Raw genomic sequence first — 21,821 nt, 5'->3', positions numbered from 1 at the left:
CAGTTTGCAGTAGAATGCTCACCACATATTGGCTATCACAGTGGAGAGGTCTTTTTGACAACTCGCTCTCTCCCCCCTCCTGACCTCACAGAGATCATCCGCGTGGGAGACAATAAGAAGGTCTACCACATCGACCTGGTCCCCCAGGAGCAGCTCCTAGCAGTCATCTCCGGTCGTAACCGCCACGTCCGCCTCTTCCCCATGGCCGCGCTGGACGGACGGGAGATGGACTCCTACAAGCTGGCTGAGACCAAGGGCTGCACGGCGCTGGTGTCCGGGCCCATCCGAAACAACTCCCTCATCTGTCTGTGTGTGGCCATGAAGAGACAGGTCATCTGTTACGAGGTGGGTGGTGGGGACGGAAGGAATGGGGTTGTCAAGCACATTGTCATATTTTACAAATTATGTAGTATAACTTTGCTTAGAAAAGCAACAAAATATATTTTCATGGGATTATGAAATTTAAAGAAAAATGTACTCACTAAATAACAACATGATGGTTCTCTATCTCCCAGGTAAACAAGAGCAAGGCGCGCCACCGCCGGCTGCGGGAGCTCCAAACCCCAGGTCCTGTCCAGTGGATGGGTCTCCTGAGCGAGCGGCTTTGTGTGGGCTACCAGGCTGGCTTCACGCGCTACAGCGTCCACGGGGACTGTGCCCCGGTCAGCCTGCTGCACCCCGAGGACCACACCCTGGCCTTCATATCCCAGCAGGGCCTGGATGCGTTGTGTGCCGTGGAGATATCCTCCAAGGAGCTGCTGCTATGCTTCTCAGCCATAGGCGTCTATGTGGACTCGCAGGGCCGCCGCTCGCGCCAGCAGGAGCTGATGTGGCCGGCTGTGCCTAACTCCGCCTGTGAGTTCTGAACCAGCACAATTGTCTTACCGTTATCATAAACCAAAATAGGTTTTATTTCTCCACTGTTTACAAACAAAAAGTAAATTTAAAAAAAAAGTATATAGCTTCCGTATATGTTTTAAACTATCATGTGGAGACAGTCCTTGCTTCTAGAGCGGCTGTGTACAAATTTGTGAGGGGTTACATTTCCTCTGTCTCATCCCAATGTCTTTTTGCATTTAAAAACAAATCCCAGAATGTAGATTTAAGCCTGAAGCTGATATTGTCCTCCTTCCTCTCCTCCAGGCTATAACGCCCCCTACCTGTCAGTGTACAGTGAGAATGCTGTGGATGTGTTTGATGTCAACACAATGGAGTGGATTCAGACCGTCCCACTAAAGAAGGTGAGAGTATAGGACTGCACATGTAGCGGAGGGCCGGTCGTCGGATTGGTGTAGGTGTAACATTTGACCCCTTTGTATCCCCCCTGAAGGTGCGACCTCTGAACCCTGATGGATCCCTGAACCTCCTGGGTCTGGAGACAGTGAGGCTCATCTACTTCCGGAACAAGACAGCAGGTTAGTTGCACACAGGATAGGCCTCTGGACCGCTAAATGCATAGGAGAGATCCATATCTTGATTATGACCACTGACTGAGTGAAATACTCATTTTAATGGAGAATTATTATCATGTTCTTTTTTTAAAGAGATATTAAAATAAAATAAAACTGTCTTAGAAATATTTATGATGATCATGGTCATGCTACTGATGATGCTGTTGTTGTTGATGACGGTGACCATGTTGTTAATATTCCAGAGGGTGATGAGCTGGTGGTCCCTGAGACTTCTGACAACAGCAGGAAGCAGATGGTTCGCAGCTTGAACAACAAGAGACGCTTCTCTTTCAGAGTCCCTGAAGAGGAGAGGCTACAGCAGAGGAGGTACACTACACTCTACGTAGTGCACACTACACTCTACGTAGTGCACACTACACTCTACGTAGTGCACACTACACTCTACGTAGTGCACACTACACTCTACGTAGTGCACACGACACTCTACGTAGTGCACACGACACTGCTTATGATAGTCCATCGTATCCGATGATGACTTCCTCTTCTGAGTTAACGCTGGATTCTTTGGTGACTGTAGAGTCCAATCTGAGATCCACAAACTTTATTGCTGGTGGGGCATATGCCTCCTGAGCTGTTTTTGCTGTCTCTTTGTGCTCCTCTTTTCCTCCCACCTCTGTACACAACTCTGGCAGAGCTGCCACCAGGTGGAACGGTCAGCAGCAGCATCCTCGAGGTCTGTGCTGTGGGTTTGATGTTGCACTTCTTCAGCAACGTTTTTAGCAGGTTCTTGTAGAGCTTCATCTGCCCCCCAGCAGACCACCGTCCAAGATGTATCTGGCCATACAGGATCTTCCACGGCCAGCGCTCCTGAGACATTCTAATGACATGCCCAAGCCAGCGCAGTTGGTGTTGGGTGACCATGGCCTCCATACTCTTGTAGTTTGTCTTAGCAAGTATTTCTGTATAGGGCACATGGTTACACCAGGTGATTCCCAGGATGCGCTGCAGGCATCTTATGTGGAGTTGCTCGGGCTGCTTGTTGTGGCGACTGTAAGTGACCCAGGCTTCCCAGCTGTAAAGAAGTGTGGTGATGCAGACGGCTTAATAGACAGTGATTTTGGTGTGGAGGTGGAGATCCCTGTTTTGGAAGACCCTGCGTCTGAATTTCCCGAAGGTAGCTGATGCTTGCTTGATCCTATTTTGAATTTCGAGGTCGACGCTGCAGTTCTTCGAGAGGATGCTGCCCAGGTATTTGAAGGACGGGACTATTGCCAGTGATTTGTGTTCAGTTGTGAAGACGGGCATGGTGGGTGGAGGGCTGGATCTCCATTGGCAGACCACCTCTGTCTTGGTGGTGTCTATAGACAGTCCCATCCTGCTATAGACCCTCACAGCTGCTACAAGGACAGATTGAAGGTCTTCCGGAGTTTGGGCCATGAGCACAGTCATCAGCATACTGCAGCTCAAGAACCTGCTCTGTCAAAAACCTTGGTGGTTGTTTGGAGCCTCCTGATGTTGAATAGATTTCCATCCAGCCTGAAGTCCACCAGAACCCCGCTGCTGTCCTCAAGCTCCTTGTGGAGAAGCTGGGGGACACATAGGATGAAGATGTTAAAGAGTACAGGTGCCAGCACACACCCCTGCCTCACACTGACGCTTACTCCAAAGGGCACTGACTCCTGCCCTCCTATGGCCACTGAGGCATCATCCCATCATGGAACTGGCAAAGGATGTTAACACATTTGTCTGGACAGCCATATTTGAGTAGAATGCCCCATAGTAGTTCCCTGCTCACCGTGTCGAAGTCCTCAGAGAGGTCGACAAAGGCCATGATAAGGTCCTGATGTTGTTCACGGCACTTCTCCTGGAGTTGACGTGCCGTGAATGTCATGTCGACTGTACTCCTGTTCTTTCTGAAGCCGCATTGTGACTCTGGCAGCAGTTCCTCTGTGATGTTGTTCACCAGCCTGTGTGGCATCACCTTGGCCAGGACCTTGCCGGCAACAGCCAGAAGAAATATCCCCTGGCTGTTGCCGCAGATGGACTTGTCACCCTTGTTCTTATAGATGGTGACAATGTTTGCATCCCACCACTGTTGGGGGACGATCTCCCGGTCCCAAACCTCGGTGATGTACTGGTGGAACTTTCTGGTGCAGAAGTAACCTCCCTTCTTAAGTAGCTCTGTCGGCATACTGTCAGCGCCAGGAGTCTTGTTGTTCTTGAGGGAACGGATAGCTGATAACCATTCACCAACCTTCCAAGAGGTGTTGAGGTCTTGAATGGGTGGATGGACAGGCAGTTCTTCCAGGATGGAAGGATGGATTGAGTAGTGCTTCATAGTTGTCAGCCCACCTCATCAGGATCTGGTTTTGGTCCTTCAAGAGAGTCAGACCATCAGCTGTTTTCATGGGGGTGATGGAGTGACTTCTAGGGCCAAAGCTTTAGTTGAGTTGTAGAAATTGTGCATGTCGTTTTTGTCGGCATAAACTTGGATGTATTGTGCCTTATTCGTCCGCCATTCGTTCTGCAGAGCAATCAAGGTTGTTTGCACTTCCTTGCGTGATGCACTCCATTGCTTGCAGAGGGTAGCTGATGTGGGGCTGTTGTGAGTAGCCCTGTGCGCTTTGCATATTGTCCAGTAAGGCTGTGATGGTGTCAGAGTTGTCATCGAACCAGTCCAGATGTTTCCTACCTCTGTAGCCAATGGAGTGGGCCGCTGCCTGATAGAGCACTGAGCTAATAGATGCCCACAACTGGTCCATGGGGTCATCTGCGCTCAGAAGAGGCTCAGTCTCCCTCAGCCTTTCAGCAACAGAACTCGTCCCTTACTGCAGTTTTCTCAAGCCGGATACAGTGCAGACGCCTCTTACTGGACTTCTGCAGGCGTTGGGGGGGACGGGACGTATTCTCATGTGGAGTTTAGACAGTATCATACAGTGATCTGTCCAGCATTCTGCAACCCTCACGGCACGTGTCAGCAGGACGTCATTAGTGTCAGAACATCTCACTATGGCGTAGTCGATCAGGTGCCCGTGTTTGGAGCGTGGGTGCATCCATGATGTTTTATATTTGTTCTGCTGGAACAAGGTGTTAGTGACAATTAAATCGTGCTCGGCATATAGAGTTAGCGGACTCGTGCCGTTCTCATTGACCTGACCAACACCATGTCTACCCAGCACTCCGCTCCATGTTCTGTCCCACCCTAGCGTTGAAGTCACCCAGCAGAAAGATTTCGTCATTCCCGGGTGAAGGGCCTCATTTAGTGACTAGGGGGATACGGAGAGACATGAGTCTTTCACTTATGCCGAAAGGTGTTTCGGTGAGGCTGGGTAGAAGGCTCTAATTGCCAGTCCCACACCGTGCTGATGTTGTCCACCCGGAGGGTAACCTTTCCAGAAGAAGGTGTAACCTTCTCCCTCCTCTTTCAAGGAACGTGCATCCAGAAACATGGTCTCACTCAGGGCAGCAATGTCAATGTTGTAGCGCCTTAGTTCTGCAGCAATCAAAGCTGTTCTCCGATGGGGTCTATCGCTATTATCGTCAGTGTCCAAAAGAGTTCTGATGTTCTATGTCGCCAGTTTCAGGGGAATTATTTTCTTTAGCATTTTTCAACCGCTGAGTGGAACGTTTTTTTAGGCCACTTTATAGGCCTCTCCCCAGCTGGGGTGAGCAGTGTGGCTAAATAGGGCTGCTCAGTCACACGGGGGTCTGCCGAGAGCAGCTGCCACTCAAGTCCCAACTGCTGGTGACCATAATAGCCCTGTGCCGCAGGCGTGCAGAGGGGTCTGATTAAGGCCTCCCGGTGCATTCACTCCTGCCCCATCACCAGACAACCCAAACCTGCCAGGCTTTAGGCCTGTTTCCGGTTGATGGCTTCACTGAGGTCAGAAGTGGATACCTGCGCAAAGGAAGTTATGTGAAGTGCCGCTGAGGGTGCGCAATCCTCAACAGCACTACTTCAGTGTAAGAAGGTGAAATTCCAGTGGCAAGGGGGGAAATCCAGGACGACCAGTATCTTCCACAGCTGCAGGAGGCTGCCTGAACCCCAGTCTGTCGGCGTCCGCCTACCACGTGCTGCCAGCACGCTGCTTTTCTCTCAGGGTGTGCTCCCTTAGCCTTTGTCGTACCAGACTAACCCACAAGGCAGCGGGACAGTGGCTGATGGCTGCCAGGACGTGTACACACTGCTGCTCCGAGATCCCCTGCCGGGTTAGCCTGGTGTTTCAAGACAACCAGTTAACGTGTGCCGCCGCGATAAGGCCCGACAGGAGTCTTGGTCATAGCTTTATACCGGCAAGGGGAGACTTGTGCATACTGCTCCCCAATTCACCAAAAGGGCTAGCTGGCAGCAGCGAGCTGTAAGCGAGAGTATGCAAGCACGTGGTAAGCGGGCATGCAACTAATCTCTAACCAGGCACTACTGCACTAGGTGTGTCACATGCACCCTGCTGTTGCCCGCCGACATATGTGTGCATATGTGTTCATATCCATACACTACACACTACATAGTGTGCACTACACTATACACTACATGGTGCACAATACACTATACACTATAGTACACAATACACTACACACTACGTAGTGCGCACTACACAGTACACTACACACAGTGCATAATACACTACATAGTACACAATACACTACACACTACGTAGTGCACACTACACACTCATAGTGCACAATACACTACACCAAGCTACTTCACAGAGGGAGTGTACAGCTAATGGTACACACTACAGATTAAGTACAGACTCCATACCATTCATCCATATTCGTCCCCTCCATAGGCATAAAGCTCATTCTGTTCACGCAATATCACTCTCTACTGGTGCGTTCACCCTGTTCTGGCCACAGTCACCTCATTCCTGTGTTTGGTGTGTGTCCTATACAGAGAGATGCTGAGAGACCCAGAGATGAGGAACAAGCTGATCTCCAACCCCACCAACTTTAACCACGTGGCCCACATGGGACCTGGGGACGGCATCCAGATCCTCAAAGACCTGCCCATGGTAAGACGGGCCACGACAGAGAGTGTCCATAGATGTTCTGCTTAGTTGTAACAAGCTGAGTACATCCTTCTCTGGTCCAACTGAGCATCATGTGTTTGTACGTGTGAATGTCTGTGCGTTTGTGTGATTTATTGTCTGTGTTTACATATGTGCATATGTGTGGTCACCATGGCTATATTACATGTTATATGTGTTCATATCCATATTTGTCATTCGGTGAATGTGTATTCACAAATGTTTCTGTGCCTGTATATCTATGCGTTCTAATCCCATCTCCATAATCCATCTATCTGTGCCTCTCTGTCCTCATCCGCCCTGGTCTATTCTGTCCTCCCCTGTCCTCCCCTGTCCACTGGCCTTTCTGACATAGAACGTGCGTGTTCAGGAGAGTCGTGCTGCAGGCTTCAGTGGCTCCGTGTCTATCCCCTCCATCACCAAGAACAGAGCCGAGCCGGGACGGTCCATGAGCGCCAGCAGTGGACTGGGCATCCGTAAGTACCACACTACTAAACACACTAAGCTAGTAAGCTTAATAGTAAAATAAATATTGTATAATAAAATTAGGATTAAAGAAGCATCACAAGATGTAGGCCTGGGTATAGAAAATTGATGTGTTTGTTACTAGTGAACAATGGAAAGTAGATTTTTGTAGTTTTAAATGCATTTACAGTGCCTCGCGAAAATATTCATACCCCTTGACTTTTTCCACATTTTGATATTTTACAGACTTATTCTAAAATTGATTAAATTGTTTTTTCTCATCAATCTACACGTAATACCCCATAATGACAAAGTAAAAACAGTTTTTTATACATAAAAAATATATCTGAAATATCACATGTTCATAAGTATTCAGACCATTAACCTCTATGGGCTAGGTGGGACGCTAGCGTGCCACCCGTGGTGCACTCCATCAACAGCAGGTGCATTTCAAGAGCGGCAAATTTGAATCCAAATAAATGTCAAAATTCAAATTTTTCAAACATACAACTATTTTACACCCTTTGAAAGATAAACATCTCCTTAATCTAACCACGTTTTACGATTTCAAAAAGGTTTTACGGCGAAAGCATAAATTTAGAGTATGTTAGGACAGTACATTTACAAGAGTTGTGTGTAATGTTTTGTCAATTCAAAGACAGGGTCACCAAAACCATAAAACCAGCTAAAATGATGCACTAACCTTTTACAATCTCCATCAGATGACACTCCTAGGACATTATGTTAGACAATGCATGCATTTTTAGTTCTATCAAGTTCATATTTATATCCAAAAATAGCGTTTTACTATGGCATTGATGTTGAGGAAATCGTTTCCCTCCAATAACCGGCAGTCAAGTCAGCGTCACAAATTAAATAATTAAAATTAGAAAACATTGGTAAAATATTATATTGTCATTTAAAGAATTATAGATTTACATCTCTTGAACGCAATCAACTTGCCAGATTTAAAAATAACCTTACTGGGAAATCACACTTTGCAATAATCTGAGCACTGCGCCCAGAAAAATACGCGTTGCGATACAGACTAGACGTCATGTTGGGGAGATCTAAAATCGAAAATACTATGTAAATAATCCATTACCTTTGATTCTCTTCATCAGATGTCACTTCCAGGTATCACAGGTCCATAACGAATGTAGTTTTGTTCAAAAAAGCTCATCATTTATGTCCAAAAATCTCCGTCTTGTTAGCACATGATCTAAGCCAGCCGGACTTCTCGTCATGAACGAGGGGAAAAAATATATTTCCGTTCGTTCAAACATGTCAAACGTTGTATAGCATAAATCATTAGGGCCTTTTTTAACCAGAACATGAATAATATTCAAGGTGGACGAATGCATACTCTTTTATAACGTATTGGAACGAGGGTACCCAACATGAACTCGCGCGCCAGGTGTCTAATGGGCCATCATCGTTCCATGGCTCTTGTTCGGTCAGATCTCCCTCCAGAAGACTCAAAACACTTTGTAAAGGCTGGTGAGATCTAGTGGAAGCAATAGGAAGTGCCAAAATATTCCTCAGCCCCTGTGTTTTTCAATGGGATAGGTTTAAAGGTAATACAACACATCAGGTATCCACTTCCTGTCAGAAAATGTCTCAGGGTTTTGCCTGCCAAATGAGTTCTGTTATACTCACAGACACCATTCAAACAGTTTTAGAAACTTTAGAGTGTTTTCTATCCATATATAATAAGTATATGCATATTCTAGTTACTGGGTAGGATTAGTAACCAGATTAAATCGGGTACATTTTTTTTATCCAGACGTGCAAATGCTGCCCCCTAGCCCTAACAGGTTAACTCAGTACTTTGTTGAAGCACCTTTGGCAGCAATTACAGCTTTGAGTCTTCTTAGGTATGATGCTACAAGCTTGGCACACCTGTATTTGGGGGGTTTCTCTCATTCTTCTCTGCAGATCCTCTCAAGCTCTGTCAGGTTGGATGGGGAGTGTCGCTGCACTGCTATTTTCAGGTCTCTCCAGAAATTGTTGATCAGGTTCAAGTCCGGGCTCTGGCTGGGCCACTCAAGGACATTGAGACTTGTCCCGAAGCCACTCATGCGTTGTCTTGGCTGTGTGCTTAGGGTCATTGTCCTGTTTTAAAGTGAACTTTCACCCCTATCTAAGGTCCTGAGTGCTCTTGTGCAGGTTTTCATCAAGGATCACTCTGTACTTTGCTCCGTTCATCTTTACCTCGATCCTGACTAGTCTCCTAGTCCCTGCCGCTGAAAAACATCCCCACAGCATGATGCTGCCACCACCATGCTTCACCGTAGGGATGGTGCCAGCTTTCCTCCAGACGTGACGCTTGGCATTCAAGCCAAAGTGTTCAATCTTTCATCAGACCAGAGAATCTTGTTTCTCATGGTTTGAGAGTCTTTAGGTGCCTTTTAGCAAACTCCAAGCAGGCTGTCATGTGCCTTTTACTGAGGAGTGGCTTCCTTATGGCCACTCTATCATAAAGGCCTGATTGTTGGAGTGCTACAGAGATGGTTGTCCTTCTGGAAGGTTCTCCACAGAGGAACTCTGGAGCTCTGTCAGAGTGACTATCGGGTTCTTGGTCACCTCCCTGACGAAGGCCCTTCTCCCCCGATTGCTCAGTTTGGCTGGCCGACCAGCTCTAGGAAGAGTCTTGGTGGTTCCAAACTTCTTCCATTTAAGAATGATGGAGGCCACTGTGTTCTTGGATCATTAATGCTGCAGAAATGTTTTGGTACCCTTCCCCCGATCTGTGCCTCGACACAATTCTCTCTCGGAGCTCTACGGACAATTCCTTCGACCTCATGGCTTGGTTTTTGCTCTGACATGCACTGCCAACTGTGGGACCTTCGATAGACAGGTGTGTGCCTTTCCAAATCATGTCCAATCAACTGAATTTACCACAGACTCCAATGAAGTTGTAGAAACATCTCAGGGATGATCAATGGAAACCGGATGCACCTGAGATCAATTTTGAGAGTCATAGCAAAGAGTCTGAATACTTACGTAAATAAGGTTTTTCTGTTTTTTATCTGTAATATATTTAGCAACAATGTCTAAAGACCTGTTTTCGCTTTGTCATTATGAGATATTGTGTGTAGATTGCTCAGGATTTTTTTTTATATAATCAATTTTAGAATAAGGCTGTAACGTAACGAAAGTCAAGGGGTCTGAATATATTCCGAAGGGTGACACTCATCTCTAACTTTCTCTCTTCACTTCTCTTCCTAACTCCCCCTCCCCTTCTCTGTCCCACTCTCTCCCCATTCCTCTCTTTCTTCCCCTAACTCCCCCTCCCCTTCTCTGTCCCACTCTCTCCCCATTCCTCTCTTTCTTCCTCTTTCTATTTTTGTCTCTCTCTCTCCCTCCTTTTTCCAGGTTCGTCATCTCAGAACGGCAATGCGTTGAGGAGAGAGCTGTCCGGGGGTAGCTACAGCTCTAAGCGCCAGACCATGACCTCTCCCTCCGAGAGCTCCTTGTCCTCCGGAGGGGGTATGGACGGCTGCAGCGACGCACCCCTATCCCAGTTCGATAGAGAGGTACGTGACCAGCCTAGCTTGCTTCCTCCCTAGGGCGCCTGGGTAAATTGTACTTGATTAAGGCTACTTAAACTCAGCTACTAATAATTGGGAACAATTATGCTGAATCTGTGTCTCAGCTTAGATGATATACCGTAAGTCGCATCTCTGATACTAGTGTTCAGATAGTTGTATCTTGGTTGTATTTGGTTGTGAGAGTCAAGTGGATGGATCTGAAACCACGTTTCACTAATCGTTTTGAGTGCAGTTGCTCTAAATATGACTAGGTTCACCATAACACTACACAGACACTGAAAATCCTGGTGACCAATGACGTGGAAGACATATCAAATATCTCTGTAATTAGACATATCAAAGTGTGCCCCATAACTCTGTGCCCCCCTTTTACCCACAACATCCACCACCCAGCCTATGTCTTTTCGTGCCCTCCCATATCTCCCTGTGCCTCATCCTATCCCTCGGTCTGATTGGTTCCTAGACCCACCACAGCCCCTCATAGGGAACTCAATCGGCCCCCCATACGCAACCCTCACCCGAACCTCAGTCACAGCCATTCCCCTCTCTGGTTCTCTGCATCTGGCCTCTGCTCACTCAGCCTCAACCACCCAGCCAGTAGTAGCTGGCTATAAATCACCACTAACCACTGATTCAGGGTCGGATAGTTTTTTCATCCCCCTAATGTTTAAGGTTAGATTTGGGGTCGAATAATCTGATCCTAGGTCTGTGGTTAAGAGCAGCTTTTACCTCAAGCATCCAGCCATCCTCAAAGCGGGGGATTCTTGCTCTAGCTATCCATCGTGCCTTTGGCTCCCTCTTCTGGCCTGGCTGACTGTCTACCACCCCCACCGTCCCTCATACCTGGCTAGCTCCATCGTGATTCGTGCCTGCCCCCATCTCGCCCCCCCTCCACCCGCTTCGCCAGCCCCAGCATGTTGTTCTCTGGGCCGGGCCCGGGTCGCTGAGTCTGTAACTGTTCCTCTCCAGTGGCAGGCGGTCTCGCCATCGGAGAAGACCCCCGATCTGAAAAGGGCTTTAAGGACCCTGCTTAGTAAGATGAAGGTAATGTCAGCACACACACACAACCAACCCAGACGCACTGTAACCTACCCCTCAACCACACACACAGACACCAACGCGCACGTGCGCGCGTTGCCCACAGTCCGGAAGCTTTGCCCCAAAGCCTCCCATCACTCCCCCCTTCTGCCCAGCACCGCACCATTTCAGCCCCAGCAGCACCAGCATCTGATTTCCCCGTCTGTTTCTGGCTAGAGTGCGGTTACTCATTCCCATTTCCCCTGACCTGCCTTGGTGTTTCTACTCCATTTCCTGGTTTGGTTTTTGGAATGGGGTGTCACCATCATCCTCTACCCCGCATGCGTCTGTCTGCTTTCATACGGTCCCCCTGTGGCCAGCCCAACTCATGTTTCTAATAATAACCCTGACAGTATCTGATCTGATACATCATCAGGAAGATACTGTGGCGCTCCTCTCCTATAGGCCATTATCGTACCTGTACCTTTGTGCCAGCTACTGTAGTGCGGTGGTGGACGGTTGTAGCTCCCACAGCCGTAGCCTACTGTACAAATAGCCTTAGCAATGAAAAATGTACGTTTTGTCTGTGAGAAACATGTGGCGCAGAGGACAAATTCACTCTCACCACCTCCCGTGTAGGGTTGCAAAATTCTGGTAACTTTCCTCAAATTTCCCCGGTTTTCTAGAAACCCCAGCTGGAAGGTTCCCGGAATCAGGAGGGAATAATCAGGGCATTTCTGGAAAACCTGGGAATTGTGGGATAGTTACTGGAATTTTACAAAACCTACTACCTCCATTCAGTGAAGGAGGGAGATGATCTCAACCCTGCTTTTCTTAACTAGCAACTCCCAGTGCTGTCCTCAGGGATATCTTGTACACAATGGTATACTATAGCAGGGGTGGCATATCATAATTATGGAGGACCAGCAGTGTATGCAGGCTTTTGTTCCAGCCCAGCACACACACACACACACACACACACACACACACACACACACTACACCCCTGATTTAACAAATCGCATTCTAGCTCCAAAACCTTATATGTGTCGATTATTTGAACCATGTGTTTTGAACTAGGCTGGAACAAAAGTTGGTCAACCTCCCACTGACTGCTGTGTATTGTAGTAGTAGACAGTAGACGGGGGGCCTCGTGTGTATTGCGTATGTGTTTTGCTGTAACCAATGACTTCCGGCCAATCGAGCTGCTCATTGTCTGATGATGTGGAAGGTTCCCGGGGCATTAAGTCATTGTTGCCTAGCGCTCTGTGTGGTGATGTGAAGAGATATCACCATGTCCACATCGGCAGGCAGGAAGTCAAACAGCAGATTAGCTTTGATGATGACAGTGGTTGGTTGAAAGGACAAACACACACACACACACACACACACACACACACACACACACACACACACACACACACACACACACACACAGAGGTCCCTGAGGACTGGTGTTGACCAGGCCTGATCTACTGAGCCCATTGGAGAGATGGGTTGTGTTCAGTAGGCATGAATAGGAGAAAGTGTATATATTATTTGTGTGTTATTTATTTTTATTTTAAAAAAAGGGGCATTATTTTTCTCAGACAAGTTAAGATCGTATCGCCTCCTGTGTTTCAGGGTTTTCTTGCATTGCATGCCTACTGACCGTGACCCTTGCCTGTTCTGTGTTTAACTGTGAGAAAAGTACAACATCTAAGTGCCTCTCCCGCCCTCTCTTTCTTCCCCTTTCCTTCTCCCCCTCTCACTATCTTTCTACCCCCTCTCTCACTATCTTTCTCCCCCCCCTCTCTCTCTCTCTTTCTCCCCCCCTCACCCTCTCTCTCTCTCTCTCTCTCTCTCTCTCTCTCTCTCTCTCCAGGACTCTGACTCGCCCCGTCACTCGACGGCGTCAAACAGTTCTACGTTCAGCAGTCCCCCCAGCCCAGCCTCACCCCACAAGACCAAGTCCCTCTCACTGGAGAGCACAGACCGCATGACTGGCTGGGACACATGAGTGACAGACCGCACACAGCTCCAATCCCTGGCCCTCACCAAGCTCCCGGGCCCGCCCCCTTCCCGGACCCTGCCCACGGAACTGCACCCGCTGCCACAGGCCCCTCCCACTTACTTACTTCACCTTTGACCTCCAACCTAGTTCCCAAGATGGAACTGAGATCTACAAACAAACACAGGGAAAGGAAGTGTTTGACCAAGAGGGAAATACTGGGAAAGTGTGTGTGTGTGTGTGTGTGTGTGTGTGTGACGTGCGTGCTCACGTTTGTGTGTGTGTGTTTTTGAGGGAGGGCATACAATATAGGAATTAAAATGTACACCCCCTTTCATCTGCTTTGTAGCTGATAACCAGAATAAGCGAAGCGCTGAGTTTTATTGAGAGTACTTTTGATTGCAGCACTACTAGCCCCGTATAGATTATTATGTTATTGGCAACTCCTGTAAAGAGACACACAAACCTCAAGACGTGACAAAAAGAAGAGGATAATATGAAACAACAGATCATTAGATACGTGTACATAGCACCCTTTGGGCTTGGCAGCCACCTTTTATTTATTCGTCTATCTATCGAAGACATGGAGAGCAAGGTGCTTTGCAGCTAGAGGAGAAAGAGAGGATGTTTTCACTCTCTCTTTTTCCTTCTGTTGCTTTCTTCCAAAATGGTAGTTGGCAGCAGAAGAAGAGGGGGAATTCCATTTACAATACAAGGCTCACAAAATAACATAAAAAAAAAAAAAAATGAAGAAAAAAATAAAGCAATGTGTTTTTTTTTGCTCATGAAGTGAAATATGTGCAGTGACTTAATTTCTTCGTACCATCAGCGAAAAGCTACAGTAAAGCAGTACAAAAATAAAAGTGTGGTTAGGAGTATTTTAACTCTAGGTGACACCTCGCTGGCTTCATGTTTTTGAATTCTTAGGGACAGCAGTGTTTAGAAGCAGACTGAACATTCTATGATGACATCACAGCTCCTTATGTGACTTCCTCATGACATGGGCCAGTGACCTCATCCAGTGATCTGGGACCATTTTCCATGTAGTGTAGACCTAATACCGTAAGTACAGTAATAGACCAACCACTGATCAATTCCAAAAAGCCGATTCCCATCACAACCATGTACATAGGTTAAAATCAGAGAATAATATATGATAAGGGAAATACTATAGAGAAATAGATGGGAGAAGATCCTCGATTCCTGTTTATCTTTTGAGTATGATTTGGGGTTATATTCACACGAAAGCCATTTTAAACTTCCAGTTCCTCTAATGATTGCTTTTAGATTTGTTTTAGTTTTTTTTTTCTATTTCATGTACGAGACAAACTGTCAAGTGTCATTTTGATTTGCGTTTGAGGAAACTAATATGGGTCGCATGGACCCGTGCTGTTTAGTGAGTATGTGCATTTATTTGAAGCAATAGTCCTGTCACAGATGCATGCATTCACACTTACATGCACAAACCCACGCACACACACGGGCGTTTCCCCCTCCACTCTTTCCGCTATGGTCCACAGTTAGATCAGCTGAGGTGGGATTGCGTCTTTCCTAACTGACAGTGATTCTGAAACACTAAGTGTGTATTTCCATACTATTCTCTGTGGTACCAACGTGTGAACCTCAAATATGTCTATCCTTTGACTTCTGAGAGAGATTTTGGAAAGCTTGTTATAACCAAAAAAAAAAGAATGACTTGGACTCGAGTCTTCATTAGTTTTCAGACAGCCTTGCTTATTTTGAAGAATGTTTTGATAGGTTAGGGGGGAAAAGAGAGATGACAATTGTAGATGTCGATATGACTAGACAGACAGCGCTAGGCTGAAATGGAGGTAAAAAAAAGAGTGAAATAATTAAAAAAAAAATAATGCTAGGATGACAAGTTCAATGTTTAATTTCTGTTCCAAACCTCCCTGCTGTCATTGATATGTTCTTACTATTAACTGGTAAGCTGTATATTACTGTCTGGTAATGCAATAACCTTGATACAAACCCAAATTGGGGTCAATTCCATTTTTATTAGGTCAAATCAAGTTCCATTCCAATTTTCCTCAATGCTTCTTTGTGACAAATTTGGAATTAGAATTTCTGTTTACTTTCTGAATTGCCTAAATTGAAATTGACCCCTACTCTAATGCAAATCACAGCATGGTGTTGTTGATGTGTATTTATGTGTGGAAATGAAACAAGTTACTTGATATTGTTTCGGAGCTTTGGGTCGAGTCCCTAGATCTTCTCTCTCGAGCGGAAGGGAGGGGACTCTTATTCTGGAAAGGGGACTCTTTTCATTTCTAATGAGGAATAATTTTTATGTTACAGACCATTTAATGAATGGCCGTTGTTACTTACTGCTCAAAGGGACCTTCTGTCTTAAGGTTTAGGAGTGTTTGGGTGGGTTGAAGTGTACCAAGTAGTCAACATGGCAGTTTATCTATCCTAGTCAGAAGTGTATAAAAATATAAGACAAAAACGGAACAGATTTCTGCTTTCATTCGTGCCATTGGGGGCCTAAACCTTAACCCTGAACCACAATTCTATTATATTCCCTTGAAAATACAGTAATTTATCTCTAGCCTACTCATTCCACATGTTTTTAGAATTCCATTTTATATTGAGCTTGCAAAATAAGAATTTGCCTTTAGACGTCAGTCTCGCTAAGTTGGTTTTACTCAACCGTCTCAACTTAACCACCCCTCTTAAGATTGCCTTTTAAGCTACCAAGAGACCCTATTCATATCTGCTGGGCCTTATCTGTAGAATGTATTAGCTGAGAGCGAAGAGGAAATATGATAGACCAGGCTTTATACTGTACAGTTAAAGCCATGAAATCCCACTTTAAAAAAGAAAAACTCAGGAATGTCAGAACCAATGATTATTTTCACCCTAACAATGGAAGTGAGTGTGACAGAACAGACTATACTTGGGAAAGAAGAGCTAAATTTAGCGGTAGTGTAGCTAGCTGTGACTAGGCGTAAGGGTCTAAAGATTCAGGTGGAAGAAAAGAGAGAAAACGAGGAAAAAATCAGACAAGTGTTTTGAATTAAGGATGAAAAGGGGTGAAAGAGCAGATGGAGGGTAGTAGTTTGAGGCTGAGGTGCCACCATGATAACCATTTAAAAAAAGAAAACGCCTTTGCATTTCAGTGAGGTCTTATCTTCAGTTCCTTCTATATTATTTTGTTCTTTCATATCATATTATACACTTTGTTTTTCTAGGATTGCTTTGTAATAATTTGTACAGTTTTGCATGTTATAGATGTAATCATTTTTTTTTTTTTTTTTGGATTTGTTTGTTTTTAATTTTGACTTGCTCATTTTATTTGAACGGTTTGGGAGTTTTATTGAGGATAGCCCACTACAGGTGATGTAGATTCTTTTTGCACAGAAATATTTAAGGTGTAAGGTCAAACATAATGTATGGAAACTGGCCACCACACTTGTGGAGAACTCATTATATTAACCTGACTCCAATGTATTTCAATAAAGCGGAGGGCTGTTACAAATACGGCTTCACTGAGTCTCGTGTCCTGATTTATCATTTATTTCCTTGGGAGCCCACATAATAGCCTGGATCCACACTGAATCGCTCTGATTCACTTGTAAAATGGAGCAACTCAGTTTGATTTTCCAGGCTAGAGCACAGATCCACTTACACATTTCCCAGATGTATTTTCAGAAGATTTATTACAAATTTCACAAGAGACACCCCCAAAAAAATCTATTTACACCTATGCACATGCCACTACTAGAAGTTATGGCTAACAATTATCTATACAAGTAAGTATGCACTTTGTAATAATACTACTGATTCTAATTCTAACTGGAGGGAAAAAGAACACTCATATTCTACCTATAAGGCTGGAGTTTGGAATTCCGCTTTTATCCTGTAATACAATACAGCCCTTCACTTCACAATGGCTGATTCATCAATACAATTGTTTCATTGTCAATTGATTGACAACAGGACAGGACACTGTCCCTATCGCCTTCACATTATCACTAGGACCCAGAGTTTTCCCTGGGCAGGTCACAGTCAGGAAAAACTTCAGGCCCTACTCGTCACATACAGTACCTTCAACTGCCTCCGTCAGAAGTGCAATGAAACCAATTGACATATAAAAGTACCTCAATGTATAGTAGTGTAGTACAACTGGTTTTGGAGACACGTCTACAGTACTCCTCGTGCAGGTAAACAATGTGGTCAGCAGGAATAAAGTCTTGGCCTTCGTGGATGAGTGCTTGGCAGCATGTGCTTGTGTAACCCATAACAGAACGATTTAGATTGTAGAATCCTTTAGATTGAACCCTTTTCACCCTCCTGAGTCGTGGAATGTGCCGATAGATAAGAAGCTCTGTAACGTCAATATTATGTCCTACACCTGAAACTGATCCCAGAGCTGTCCTTCACTAAGAGCTGACTCCAGAACACTGAACAAAAAGCATCGGCGATCAGCAGTCTGTGGCCAAGAGTATGATTTCTTCTTCCATGTCAGCCTTATTGGTTCAGCTCTCACTCCTGCAAGTCCAAGTTACACTGTCCTCTGAATCCAAGTCGTCTGCTATCTTCATTTATTAGTGCTGTTTAATGAGAGGAGACATGTTGAGACACATTGTCAAACAGTCCTGCATGTCCAGTTTCCTCACAATCTCTGAGTTTACACAGGCAGCCCAATTCTGTTTTTTTTTTAATCAATTATTGGCAAATGATCTGATTGGATCTAAAGACCAGTAATTGGGCAAAAGATCAGAATTGGGCTGCCTGTGTAAATGTAGCCATAGAGGACTGTAGTATGTCCAGTCCAAAATCAACCTCTACCCCCTAGACCAGGGGTATCAAATTCATTCCATGGAGGGCCGAGTATCTGCAGATTTTTTGGTTTTTCCATTTCAGTTAAGACTTAGACAACTAGGTGAGGGGAGTTCCTTACTAATTAGTGACCATAATTCATCCACAAAGTACAAAAACCCGCAGACACTTGGCCCTCTGTGGAATGAGTTTGACACGTCCTAGACACTTCTTGTTTAGCTAAAAGGTTGGCATGGGTTTTAGGGTAGAGGCTAAGGTTTGTTTTGCGGCCAGGCGTTCAGATGTCTCAGTTCAGGCCGTGGCTCCATCCTCCTCAAGGACCCTGTGGATTCCATTGCCGGGGGCGCTCTGAATGGCCTGGGTGACGTTGCTAAGGTCCCTGATGCTGCTGTGCCGTGATTGGCTATCCAGACGCTGGGTGGAGCCATGCTTTGATAGGCTGTCTAGCCGGTTGGTGCTGCAGTGTCTGGACCCTGATTGTTCGTTGAGGCGGGGCATGCTGCCATAGGGGAGGCGATCGTCAACTCCGCGGAAACTACATGCTGTGTACCTGACAGAGGAGAGGAAAGAGACGTCAGGCATCTGGGACTGTAAATAACATGACAAATACTCCATGTTTTTAACACTTACCAAACCCTTTCAGGTCTACACATTTTCGCCTCTATTCATCCATACCTATTTTCCACATCTGGCTTTTTTCAATCCCCAAATCTATTAAATCAATCTGTCACCCCAACGGTCCCCACCATCCCCATCCATCCCTACCTGCTGTCTCTGGATCTATGCAGACTTCCATGGAAGCTGCTCATCTTGCTGCGGGCGCTGCGGACACTACTTGCCCGGCTGGTGCTCCCACTGGGGGGCTCGTCCAGCATGGCCAGGTGGGTGGAGGAAGCGTGGGTGGAGGTGCCCTGCGTGGACGTCCCCCTGGACTTCCTCGCGATGGGGGTGTTGGGGTCCCGCAGGAGCAGCTGAGCAAAATCTGGCTCCTGGAGTACCTGTCTGCTCTCGTTGACCACACTACTGGAAAAGGGAGAGGAAGAGGGGGACGAGGAGAAGGGGAAGGGAGGGATGGAGGGGAGGGAGAGGCGGAGGAGGGACGGGAGAGAGAAAGGAAAGGTGGAAAGGTAGATGAGGAAGGAGGAGTGTGTGGAACAGGGAATGGGAGAGGGGGTTAATGCTCTGATCACACGGGAAGGGGGGTGAACGCAGAGAAGGGGCCTTTCACTAACACTACTATAAAGCACTGTTGAATTTAAAATCTTGGTACCACTTTACTTAAAGCCAGCAGGTATAATACATTAAGATGCAGTGCATTGCCTGCATTCCATATCATATACAATAGAATATTTATTTGATCGAATTCAAATGTGCACTAATTGTGCAAGTCATTAAAAAAAACATTGCTCCCCATGAGAAATACATTGACATTAGGGAGAGAAAGCGTGTTCTAGAGACTCACTCTTTGCGTCTATGTCCGTGGAAGAAGCTGGCCCATTCGAAGCAGGTCTTCTTGCTGCCCACCCAGAACACTGAAGGGATCCCTACTACCAACATCATCAGGTACTTTATGATGAACAGGGACAGGTTTGGTCTGCTGGTCTGCTCGACCTAGGTCACCCATGGAGAGGAGAGAGGTGTGAGTGTGTCTGCCATAAGGGAGTACTCTACTAGCAATCTGTACTGGAGGGAAACAGTGTGCGTCTGTGTGTACGTTTGATTGTACATGTATGTCTGCTAGGCTGCGTGGGTGAGAATGGAGGTCTCAGTAAGCATGACACTACGTACGGTAGGTTGTCTGCAAGGCAGTGAGGCACTGTACTCCTGAGTCGTGTGTGTTTTCCCACATGCATGTATTTTCTAACAGACTCGGCAGCTTACTGCTACAGGCATAAACAAATCAGCAGCCAACACAATGGCATGACTCTCTCCTTCCCCCTCCCTTTGTCTTATTCTCCCTCTCTCTACCTCTCATTCCCTCCCTCCACCCCTGCTCTCATTTTCTCTACTTCCATTCCATCCATCCCCAATCGTTCCCTCTCTCTCTACCTCCCCCCTCTAATTTCATCTCTTTCCCTCCACCCCCCTCTCTCTTCTGTGCCCCCCCGTAGATAGTGCACCTGTACCCTCAGGCTACACTGTACACTCACACAGTGCTCTACTGCAGAAGGGTACAGTACAGCAGCACACAACACAACACAGCACTCCTCATCTTCTCACCTATACCTGTAAATACACCGCATCACTGCACCATAGCAGCCTTAGTAAACACACAGACGCATAGTGAATGTATGTCAGTGGAGGCTGCTGAAGGGAGTCAATGGAATGGTATCAAGCGCGTGGTTTCCATGTGGTTGAGACCATTCCATTGACTCCGTCCCAGCCATTATTATGAGCCGTCCTCCCCTCAGCAGCCTCCACCGATGTACAGTATGTGCATATCTATCTCCCCCTCTATCCCTGTAAGAAACATACTCACACACATCCCCTGTTTTTTTCCCTACACACACACACGCACGCACGCACATACACAGCAGTCCTGATGGCCTCGTTATGAGTGGAGCAGGCAGGCAGAGCAGCCTGGAGCTCAGAGAACCTCATTACAACAGAATGAGATAAGAGGAGAGAGACTGAATCACTGCAGCCATACGTCCCTTCAGTTAACATGTCTTATCTTCTAAACTCCTCTAGATTGGCATCTCATACGGTTCTGGCCAATCAGAGGGGAAGTAGTAGAAAGGCACAGGGTTGATGCAGCAGGACTGACTCGTTGAAATAGAATTTCCATCCTTCAGCGCTGGTTGGTTTTCACAGCTGATTCCTTTTCTCTATGACATTAAGCACACACTTTAATCCAAAGTGACTGACATTCTCGTATGGGTGGCCCCTGCGGGAATCAAACTCACGATTGTAATGTTGCAAGCATCGTGCTCTACCAACCAAGCCACACAGGACCTCTCTCTCTCTCTCTGGCTCTGTTTACATATTGATATAGATACCCTACATGACCAAAGGTATGTGGACACCTGCTCGTCGAACATGTCATTCCAAAATCATGGGCATTAATATGGAGTTGTTCTCCCCTTTGCTGCTATAACAGACTCTACTCTTCTGGGAAGGCTTTCCACTAGATATTGGAACATTGCTGTGGGGACTTGCTTCCATTCAGCCACAAGAGCATTAGTGAGGTCGGGCACTGGTGTTGGGCGATTAGGGCTGGCTCGTAGTCAGCGTTCCAATTCATCCCAAAGGTGTTCGATGGGGTTGAGGTCAGGGCTCTGTGCAGGCCAGTCAAGTTCTTCCAAACCGATCTTTACAAACCATTTCTGTATGGACATCGCTTTGTGCACGGGGGCATTGTCAAGCTGAAACAGGAAAGGGCCTTCCCCAAACTGTTGCAACAAAGTTGGAAGCACAGAATTGTCTACAATGTCATTATATGCTGTAGCGTTAAGACTTCACTGGAACTAAGGGGCCTAGCCCGAACCCCCAGACCATTATTCCTCCTCGACCAAACTTTACCAATGCACTATGCATTGGGGCAGGTAGCG

At 46.3% G+C, this 21,821-nt stretch overlaps 2 protein-coding genes across 8 annotated transcripts in view; one reads left to right on the top strand and one right to left on the bottom strand.

The window, feature by feature from the left end:
* The window catches only part of cdc42bpab (CDC42 binding protein kinase alpha (DMPK-like) b), a 95,106-nt gene extending 78,125 nt beyond the window's left edge, over nt 1-16,981 (top strand). For all 5 annotated transcript variants that reach the window (XM_014144824.2, XM_014144822.2, XM_014144821.2 and 2 more), the window contains 9 exons: nt 92-345; nt 516-855; nt 1,144-1,241; nt 1,331-1,415; nt 1,655-1,778; nt 6,307-6,424; nt 6,795-6,915; nt 10,283-10,443; nt 13,339-16,981. In XM_014144824.2, coding sequence (XP_014000299.1) covers nt 92-345; nt 516-855; nt 1,144-1,241; nt 1,331-1,415; nt 1,655-1,778; nt 6,307-6,424; nt 6,795-6,915; nt 10,283-10,443; nt 13,339-13,473 — 1,436 coding nt within the window. In that variant the 3' untranslated portion in view covers nt 13,474-16,981. The remainder of the gene's footprint in view (nt 1-91; nt 346-515; nt 856-1,143; nt 1,242-1,330; nt 1,416-1,654; nt 1,779-6,306; nt 6,425-6,794; nt 6,916-10,282; nt 10,444-13,338) is intronic.
* Nucleotides 16,982-17,130: 149 nt separating this feature from the next.
* fzd3a (frizzled class receptor 3a) overlaps nt 17,131-21,821 on the bottom strand; it is a 30,024-nt gene continuing 25,333 nt past the window's right edge. For all 3 annotated transcript variants that reach the window (XM_014144833.2, XM_014144835.2, XM_014144834.2), the window contains exons 7-9: nt 19,733-19,881; nt 19,036-19,293; nt 17,131-18,820 (exon numbers count right to left, since the gene is read on the bottom strand). In XM_014144833.2, coding sequence (XP_014000308.2) covers nt 18,562-18,820; nt 19,036-19,293; nt 19,733-19,881 — 666 coding nt within the window. In that variant the 3' untranslated portion in view covers nt 17,131-18,561. The remainder of the gene's footprint in view (nt 18,821-19,035; nt 19,294-19,732; nt 19,882-21,821) is intronic.

The sequence above is a fragment of the Salmo salar genome, chromosome ssa15 (assembly GCF_905237065.1).
Source record: "Salmo salar chromosome ssa15, Ssal_v3.1, whole genome shotgun sequence".
Lineage (NCBI taxonomy): Eukaryota > Metazoa > Chordata > Actinopteri > Salmoniformes > Salmonidae > Salmo > Salmo salar.
The sequence above is the reverse complement of the archived record's forward strand: the minus strand, read 5'-3'. Positions and strand labels throughout refer to the sequence as shown.